This window comes from Babylonia areolata, chromosome 2, assembly GCF_041734735.1.
Source record: "Babylonia areolata isolate BAREFJ2019XMU chromosome 2, ASM4173473v1, whole genome shotgun sequence".
NCBI lineage: Eukaryota > Metazoa > Mollusca > Gastropoda > Neogastropoda > Buccinidae > Babylonia > Babylonia areolata.
This window is the reverse complement of record NC_134877.1, coordinates 15576990-15587140: the sequence shown is the minus strand read 5'-3', so window position 1 is coordinate 15587140 and position 10151 is coordinate 15576990. Positions and strand designations below refer to the sequence as shown.

General features: G+C 47.4%; 1 protein-coding gene across 1 annotated transcript; it reads right to left on the bottom strand.

The window, feature by feature from the left end:
- Positions 1–2158: 2158 nt before the first annotated feature.
- Positions 2159–8020, bottom strand: LOC143276973 (endoglucanase-like). The gene is made up of 4 exons (XM_076581672.1): positions 7933–8020; positions 5669–5938; positions 4480–4605; positions 2159–2331 (listed from the first exon to the last, which is right to left on the bottom strand). The coding sequence occupies exons 1-4, from the start codon at positions 8018–8020 to the stop codon at positions 2159–2161; spliced, it is 657 nt and encodes a 218-aa protein (XP_076437787.1).
- Positions 8021–10151: the final 2131 nt, after the last annotated feature.

Below are 10151 nucleotides of genomic sequence, written 5' to 3'. Positions count from 1 at the left end.
CTCTACATCGCAGGCAAGATACTTGCCAGGATCCTACTAAACCGCCTCACAGCAGCACACCTTGACCAAGGTCATTTGCCTGAGAGCCAATGTGGATTCCGGAAAGAGCGCGGAACCATCGACATGGTGTTTGCTGCAAGGCAGCTGCAAGAGAAATGTCAGGAGCAAAATGCTGATCTGTTCTCCACCTATGTCGACCTCACTAAGGCCTTCGACACCGTGAGTAGAGAGGGACTGTGGAAAATCATGGCCAAGTACGGATGCCCTTGGAAATTTATTTCCTTGGTCAGCCAATTCCATGAAGGCATGCAGGCTCGAGTCCAGGACAATGGCGAAACATCTGCTCCTTTTCCTGTCACAAATGGTGTCAAGCAAGGCTGCGTCCTGACGCCAACACTGTTCAGCCTCATGTTCTCTGCAATGCTTACTGATGCCTTCAGAGATGGCGATGTTGGAATCGGCCTAAAATACCGAACAGATGGCAAGCTGTTTAACCTCAGAAGGCTTCAAGCAAAAATGAAGGTCATGACAGACATCATCAGAGACTTTTTGTTTGCTGATGATTGTGCCCTCAACGCTGGATCTGAAGCTGACATGCAACTCAGCGTCGACAAGTTTGCCACTGCCAGCAGGAACTTCGGCCTTACCATCAGCATGAGGAAAACTGAAGTTCTCCATCAGTCAGCCCCAGGGAAACCCCACGTTGAGCCCAGCATCACAGTCAACGGTCAGAGACTCAGTGCGGTGGAGCGGTTCACATACCTTGGCAGCACACTGTCACGAAATGCGACCATCGACGATGAAATGAACGTCAGGATTGCAAGAGCAAGCGCAACCTTTGGTAGACTCTATGCAAATGTCTCGGGAACAGAAGAGGCATTGGTCTTGAGACCAAGCTAAAGGTCTACAGAGCAGTAGTTCTCCCCACACTACTGTACGCCTGCGAAACGTGGACAGTGTACCAACGACACGCCAAGAAGCTTAACCACTTCCACACAACATGCCTCAGGAAGCTACTGAACATCAAGTGGCAAGACAGGACCCCAGACACGGAGGTGTTTGCAAAAGCCACCCTTCCCAGCATCTTCACCATCCTGATGCAGTCTTAGCTTCACTGGGCTGGACACGTGGCGCGCATGCCAGACCATCGGCTGCCCAAAAGGCTTTTCTATGGCGAGCTGCAACAAGGGAAGAGATCACACAGAGGTCAGAAGAAGGGCTTCAGAGATACTCTGAAAGTCTCTCTGAAAGCGTTTGATATCAACCCTGACTCCTGGGAGGAATCTGCAGTGGATCGTGACAAATGGCGCGCTGCTGTGCTCAAAGGCGCCAAGTTGTGCGAGGTCAACAGGACTGCTGCAGCTGTTCAGAAGAGGCAGGCCAGAAAGTCACAGGCAAACAAGCTCCCTGACAATGATATGCCTGTCTTTGTCTGCCCCAACTGTCAGCGAACATTTCGTGCGCAGATTGGACTATTCAGCCATCTGCGCATTCACAGATAGATTCATGAGCATCCCCCCGCCCCCCCACCACCATCCTCCCCCCATCCCCCAGCTGGATGACAATGATGGTCATCATCGATCTCGATGGACACCACACACACACACACACACACACACACACACACACACACACACACACACACACACACACACACAATTATTTTATCTTATTTCAGGGTTCTTTTATTTGCACAATTAATGTTCCTGTTGTTGACGCAAGGTAATTCTGACTGACATCTGAAGCATCTTAATTAGCACCCACCACCACCACCACCACACTGACAATGACAAATAGCTCAATGCCTCGTTTGCAACTGGGCTGCGTTCTATGCGGGATCCAAGCAGCTTTAAGTTTGCTTAACGTTCATCAATCTACTGACTTAGCTCAGACGTACTAGGAAAATTGCTCATTACTTTTCATCAATCAACGGATTTCGCTTAAACTTAGGAGAATTCTCAACACGAAGCGAAGCAAACTTATCGCTGCGAGTAATGCCGCTTATCATTGCAAACCAATGAGAATCTGTCACCGACAAAACGTGATAATAGTCACAGTTTCCAAACTGAATTGGTCCGTGTTGGTCTCTGACACTTCAAGAAACAAACTGAATCATCTTCGAGGACAGACCAGATGAACCCTATTGGGAAGGAGGGGGCTACTTTCCATGGCTCCAGTTGCACTCACAGCTTCCCCAATGGGCCGCCATGTCCCCAGGACAACCCACCTCTTCCCACGTCACCTCGGGGTTGTTCCAGCCCCGGGCTGAGATCTGGCCCACATGGTTCTGCAGGTCAAAGTGCACCTCGTAACCAAATGAGTTCTTGTTACCTGCAACAGAAAGAGGATTGCATGCGCATACGCTGTCTTCAGTCTTGACAACCTCAAACTGTGCAAACGTAATCATGAATGAATGAAAAGATGAGTAAATGAATAGATAAATAAATAAATACTGCTGGTGATCAATAGATGAAATCGATGTTTGTTTGTTGTTGCTGTTTAAATGCTTCAATTGTTAAAAATTCGCGTTGTTTGTAAATTGGAGGGGGTGAGTGTTTGGGGGGGGGGGGGCGAGGGGGGACCTGAGGGGGGGGGGGAGAAAGAAAGAAAGAAAGATGGGAGAAGTGTCGATCTATCGTAGAAAACATAAAAACATATTCAATGGGTATGCTTTGATGGACAGGCAAAAATATACTTAGACTGAAGAGGGGTAGGGGAAGGGGTAGTGGTAATGATCATCCATCGATATGGATGTGACACATTATAATATATCCACTGGGCACTGCATACTTACGGGCACATGTACGATCAAGGAAGAATCGAAGCCTTCGTAACCTCCTGAATAACGGAAACTCCTCCATATCTCATACAAAAGAGCGCAAGGCGTGCCCTCGCAGTGTCACGGTCACAGCCTTATAAAGAACGAACAGCCCCGCAGTTGAGGCGCCACTGCAGCGGCCGCCATGTCAGTGCTCCCGTGATGCACGCTGCGCTGACAGTGCAGCAAACTGAACGCGCGCGCGCGCGCGTGTGTGTATGTGAAAGTTTTGTCTGAAGAGAAGAATAGAGTTTCCCCCAAATTCCATAGGGATCGAAATTTTTGTATGGGAATGGGTTCACCATAAGCTGAATGGCCGCATATTGTATTCACACACACACACACACACACACACACACACACACACACACACAAATGGTGCTGTGCCTGTTTTGCTCCTCACAGTTAACACTCTCCATACGAACGGCGAAAGAGACGACGTTAACAGCGTTCCACCCCAATTACCATCATCAAAATATTGCAAGAGGAAGGCTCTTATACTGAAGAGGTGAATGTTGACAAAGAATACCACAATTCTAACGACGGAAGCTGAAGGTTGGGTCATTCAGACACCCACTGGACATCCGAGGGGTCTGTGTAGAGGAGAAGAGAGGACAGGCCGTACTGAGTGAGTTAAAAGAAAAAAAGGGGGGGAGGGTGAGGGGGTGGGGGGGTTCGCGATACATGTACTTTCTCGGTGTGGCGACAATGAATCGGAACCCAGGGCCTCGCGACCCAACTTTCATGAAATTAGACCCAGCTGGAGAGTCATTCCTCAGCTTCTACCCATGCCGGTGTGAGTGGATCCCCGAGTAAGGACCCAGTTCTGGCGGGTGTAATGTCCATACTTTACTCTTTGAAAGACGACGTGAGGGTTGTCACAGACAGCTGCATGTAGGCCTACCGTGCCGCAGAATGAAATTATTAAAGACCCTAAAGGAGAAAATCTGCATGTCTACGCGAAGAAAATGGTGTGTGGAGAGCGAAGAACTCTGGCCTGGAAATTAGAATGGAGAACATGGAGGAGAAGGCAGGTGACCTACAGGTGGACTGAAGCGAAACAACCTTATCACCCTGCCATACACAGACTCCGGAGACGTGAGTGTGAAACGGCAGAAGACATGGAAGTTATGGAAGGAAGTCAAGCGACGTCCTTAGAGACAAACTGGTCCTGACCACTGGCTTCAACGCCTGAAACAACAAACCCACCTCGAGCCCCAAGTGACTGGCTGCTGCACCTTCAGGTTCTTCAAGGACAAACTTGGGGCAGCATACACGGCGAGCCAAAGACAAAAGACAAGGCGGTGCAGTGTTCAGGTTACTGGGGAAGATCTATATCCGAGGAAGCGGAAAACAAAGCGTAAGTTGTTGCCACATTTTAAAGAACTTGATGTCAGGAACGCACACAAAATTTGTATTTGTATTTCTTTTTTTATCACAACAGATTTCTCTGTGTGCTGAGTCACTCTGTGTCTGTCTACCCGGTCTGTCTGTCTCTGTCTGTCTGTCTCACTCTCTCTCTCTCTCTCTGCTGACACTCTCTGTCTGTCTGTCTCTCTCTCAACCATGGGCGGGGTGGAAAAAAAAACAACTGAAGAAAGAAAAAAGACAACACAGAACCATACAGTTCATCATCACTGAAAGCACAAAAAGTAGCCCACCTGTCCCTGGTGTACCGTAGATCTGGCACCACTTCTCATTGCCGGCATAGGGGCAGTCGTTGGTCACCATGAAAATGATGGGCGAGTGGCTATTGGTCGGACCTCCTTCGCCGTTGATCCAGCCGCCTGCATGCAGGACAGGGTACTATTATCATAAGTGATAATAGTGGAGGGAAGGAAGCAGAGATGGGAATGGGCGTGTGGTGTGGGGGTGGTGGATACGGTCCGCTGCGCGTCAACGTTGTCAGTCAATCAGTCACTCAGAGATTGACAGATACAGACCTCTCACTACTGAGATAGTCAGGCACACGCACGCACACACACACACACACACACACACACACACACACACACACACACACACACACACACACACAAACACACGCGCGCGCGCGCTTTCATACATGAATTTTTCATCTATAAAACGCAGATTGACGCTCACCGCGGCACCTCCCAGACAAAGTTGTACATAAAAACATGCATGAGCTACCGTGAAGTACACCATACAGGAACGAGCAAGCGTGTGCACACACAAACACGCAAACAAACATTATAGTATGTGTGTGTGTGTGTGTGTGTGTGTGTGTGTGTGTGTGTGTGTGTGTGTGTGTGTGCATATCAATGTATATACATGCTTAAATTCAAGCTCGTGAGGCAAACACAGAGAATAAATTCCATTGATATGTATGAACGCTACACTGGCTGCCCATGTCTAACTTTATAGATTACAAACTGGCTCCCATATGTTTTAATGACAAAAAGAAACAATCCGCCATTCCCAGTCCGCCAAAATACATCTATAACTTACGTATTGGTTGTTACTGGGGGGAAAAATCATGGTATGCAAAATGCTCTTGCTAGTGTTACTTCCGCAAAAAAAAAAGTAGAATCATGTAATTTATCTTAATGTGATAAAAAGTTATTCTTATCTCATCTTCTTATCTTTTAGACTAAGAGACAGGAAAATGGAAACGCGCCCCCACCCCCGTACACAATACCTCCTCCTTGCCCCTTTTTCACCCCCACCCCCACCCCCAACCCCAATACACACGCACACACGCGCACACGCACACACGCACACACGCACACACACACACACACACACACAGAGTGACGTAATGTCGCACCTGTGGGCGTCAACTTTTCACACACACACACACACACACACACACAATGACGCAGTTCGTACCAGTGGGCGTCAGCTTGACACACTTTCCGCAGTTGGCTCCGCACCACTGCTTGTCTCCACCGTTGTCGAAGAACTTTTGCGAGGGTGCAGTCATGAAGCCCTGCATGTTCCAGGGGAAAGGCGTGTCCGAGTTGGCCGGACCACAGCCGCACGAGCCACGGTGCCCGTCATCGTAGCGCGTGGTGGAGGCGCACGGTCTTCCTTGGTACGTCCTGGCGTAGCCGCGGTTGGGGTCAGGCTGGCATCTCTGATCGGCCGCGATGAGCGGAACTGCTGGCAGTAAAGCATGATTTTTTTTTTTTTTTTTTTTTCATGACGAGGGCGGATGAAAGGGAGGTGATTATGATGATGATGTGAGTACTTATATAGCGCCCCAACTGATCCTCGGTTGGAGACCAAGCTCTAAGCACTGTGCAAACACGCGGTCATTTGCACAACAGGCTGCTTTACCTGGGTAGAGCGGCCGACTGACGGCTGCTGCTATTTGGGTTCTCGTCATTCGTTTCTTGTGTCACTCAATCAGATTTCAGGCAAGTACACATATACACACTCAGAGATACATGTAACATTATAAGTGTATGATGGTTTGTTTTTATTTACACCCGCCATGAAGGCAGCCATACACCGTTTTCGGGGGGTTTGGGGGGTGTATGCTGGTTATGTTCTTGTTTTCATAACCCACCGAACGCTGGCATGGATCACAAGATCTTTAACGTGTGTATTTGATCTTCTGCGCGCGTCTTCATGACGGGGAGGTGGGGGGAAAAAAAAAACCCAAAGGAATGGCTAAACGGCCTGGGAGGACGAACGTGCCGTAATTTCACTAAGTGGTCGCACACCTTTGTGCCGCTCATCCCCGGCTGCCCCTACCTTCCCCTTCCCCTCCCTCCCTGTCCTCCCAACCTCCCTCACCGGCCAAACGTCATCCGGCCGCCACACCCGGCTTTGTGTTGTCCCAGTTCCCGGCGCCTTGTCTTGTCTTGTCTATAAATCCTGTGGTAATCCCTTTTCAGGGCAACAAGCCACGACAGGATACACAGCGAACTATGTTAATTCATTTGTCTTGCACTGTTGCTCAGTTACCTCGGTTGTGTTCAGCGTTACATGGACGTGTTATTATTCAACATTATGTAAGCAGGACCCCACCTACTAAGTCCTTTACTGCGGAAAACAATGATTACAAATTCATCGCTTTGGTGGCTGCCTTGGAGAGAAAACCGCTACCTTCAACGACAGTCGGTTTTGTTATTGTTGTTGTTGTTCTCGCGCGCGCGCGCGCGCGCGTGTGTGTGTGTGTGTGTGTTTTGTTTTGTTAATCTGTTAACACCCAGAGATCTCAGGTATCATGGACATGGAAGAGAATTTGAAACTCGTGTCATCACCTGAACGGGACCTGACAGGCCACGGAATCTATGATAATTTTCCTGCATTTCATCATAATGACAGGTAGGGCTGATAATGATGAGAACAGGGATCCGTTTAAGTTTGTGACAACGTCATAAAAGCGGTAACCCGCCCTTCCTGTCTTGACGTGTGACCAGCAGCACCAAACAGGGTTCCGAGATATACATTCCGGCAGTGACGGTCAAGAACTTGGAGCAGCACTCCTAAAGACGCATCCGTGAAAGGGAGAAAACATCGGTGTGGTCCCATCTGAACCCATGAGCTCACGACATTTTGGGCTGATGCCGAACATGTGAGCTGAAAACTCCCACTATAAATTATAATTTTTTAATCTTTTTTTTTCACCTCTTAATGGATTCGAACCCGCGTCCTCCTATAGTTGTCAGTCCGCGACGCAAAGCACTTTGCAACGGCGGCTGGTATGTGCTTCTGCTTTTTAGCATATTATGTGATTGGAGTGATGCACTTGTAGACAGTACATCTACGTTCGAAGTGAGTGTATGGTATGACATGGGTTACATGTTTATCCCCACCCCTACCCCTCCTCGCCCACAAGACCTCAAGTGAAGATCTCCGTGCTAGTCTTTGGACTTGAAAAGAACCCCAGAACCCAAAATGCAACGATGAATGGGCGAAGAATGTCCATAGTCACATATTGACAGACAAACACCACAACCACCAAGACCTCTGCAGCCACCACCACCACCACTAACAATAACATTAACAACAATAACGATAAAATATGTTAATTTTACAGTGTACAGCGCAATAAAGCGGTTTTTACATGGGAAGCCGCAATACAAAGTATCTTCTACTTCTTCTATTATCATAATCATTATTATTATTATTATTATTATTACCCAAAGCGATGAGGACGAGGCAGCGCATTGTTAATGCTGGGGATGATGCTGTGACCTCCAGGAGGGTACACAGAGGACCCAAGACCATGTAGCGCCTTCTTATAGACCCGGCCGTGCTCGTATCTTATCACTCAACATCGCGATCAACAGCTGACCACGCGCACACATGCAAAGGTGACCGAGGTCACCCTATGAACGCGCAGTGACTAAGGGCGTTTTAACGCCGCGTGGAGCACCTTTTGACCGAGGGTCGCGGCGAGGGATAGAGACTGAGAGACAGGGACAGAGAGAGAGAGAGAGAGAGAGAGGTGACGGAGAGCTGGACGTCACAAGGGACTTTGAGAACATAAATGATTATGTTTGGTTAGGTTACATAATTCATTCATTCATCCCTATATTTACTCATGAATCCAGTCTGTAGATCGGTTGGTCGGAGTGTCGTTTGGTCATGTGTACGTTTATTCACTTGCATACAAGTTTTGGAGGTTCTTGATTTCTGTCTTTATATCTTAACCTTTTGATTGACTGATTGATTGTTATTGTTAATTGTTGCTCATAGTCCAGTTGACCGCACAGGGCCATATCACGACGATTGATTGATTGATTGATTCTTTCATTCCCTTGCCTGTTTGCGTTCTATTTATTATTCATTTATCTATTTGTTTGTTTGTTTATGTCATTACATGTTCGTTTGTTCATTCATTCATTTCATTCATCCATTTCCTTTCTCTTCACGTATGTCTTTCTGTTATGACCTTTTCATTCATTCATTCATTCATCCATTCACCCCCTCGGTACTCCCTCTTAACGACCTTTACATCCATCATTTCTTTTAGTTCATTCGCTAGATCGTTCTGTTTTTCTTCATTGCTTTCTATCTTGAAGACTTTTCATCCATCCATCCATTCATTCATCAATTCATTTGCTTGTTTGTGTGTGACTGTGTTTGTTTGGGTTTTTTTCTGTTGTGATCTTTACACATATCCACACACCCATCCATTCGCCTGCTCTGTTGCGCGTTCGTTATTTACTTCTGTTTGTGATGCTGTTTTCCTTCCATCTATCTGTCCACCCACCCGTCTATTGCTGGTCAAGGTTAGCGGTCTTTCAGTCCTGAATGACCCGGCCCCACTGTCCTTCCATCGATCTCTATCGCGACTTTATGATAAGTCATTACATTGATGTATATAGCTTAGCCAAGGTAAAACGGACCAGGATCGGACACAGGTACCTATCTGGCAAATCAGAAAACCCACAGCGCACAAGAACGAGAGGGACTGGAGTTCAGAGAAATGAGGAGTGAAAGAGTGAGAGGGGGGGTTAGAGAAGGGAGGAGAGAAAAGTAAAAAGTAAAAAGAGGGGTGTGAGAGAGGGGAGTTCTACTGACCCCATGAAAGGGCGCTTTCACCTCCTGCGCCCTTCATTAGGGAATAACTGCGGTCAAACTTCTACATACAGATAAATCTCATTTAACCTTTCAGAGACAGACAGATAGGCAGACATAGATACTGAGATAGAAGTAGGGAGAATGAGAGAGAGAGATAGAGAGATGGAAGGGGGCGGGGTTTGAGACACACACACATACATGATAATGATGATGATGATAACGATGATAATAATGATAATAATAATAATAGTAGTAGTAGTAGTAGTAGTAATTATTCGGGGTCCTTACAGGTACTCATAAGAATCGTTTGCACGCCATCAAGTGAACTTTTTCGATATGTTCAAGTCTGTTAAATCCCCGTATTTTCGACGAATTTTACAACAAAGGCTGAATCTAAACATCGAATATGTTGAAGAAAGTATTTGCATCCATTTTTCACACAATGCACGTGCGTATAGCACAAAAAGTCACGCCGCTGACCCAGGGAAAGGGGAAAGTGTGATCTTGCGAAATCCTTGTCTGAGAGAGAGAGAGAGAGAGAGAGAGAGAGAGAGATCATGGCACTGTCGGCTGCCAGATTACTTTGGACCGCGCGGATTCAGGTGCACTGACTGGAGTCGGACTCTGGCTGAGCTGTTGTCAATGATCAGGCGTTGTAAAGAGCAACTGCCGTGGGCTTCCAGTCGACCCGATGCTGTTGATTGTGAACGGTGGACTGTTTGAAAATGGGCATGTTGATAGGCGTGGCACAGGTCGCCACCTCGGGCAGACACACACACACACACACACACACACACAAACTCCCTCTCTCTCTCTCGGTCTGCATAAATTT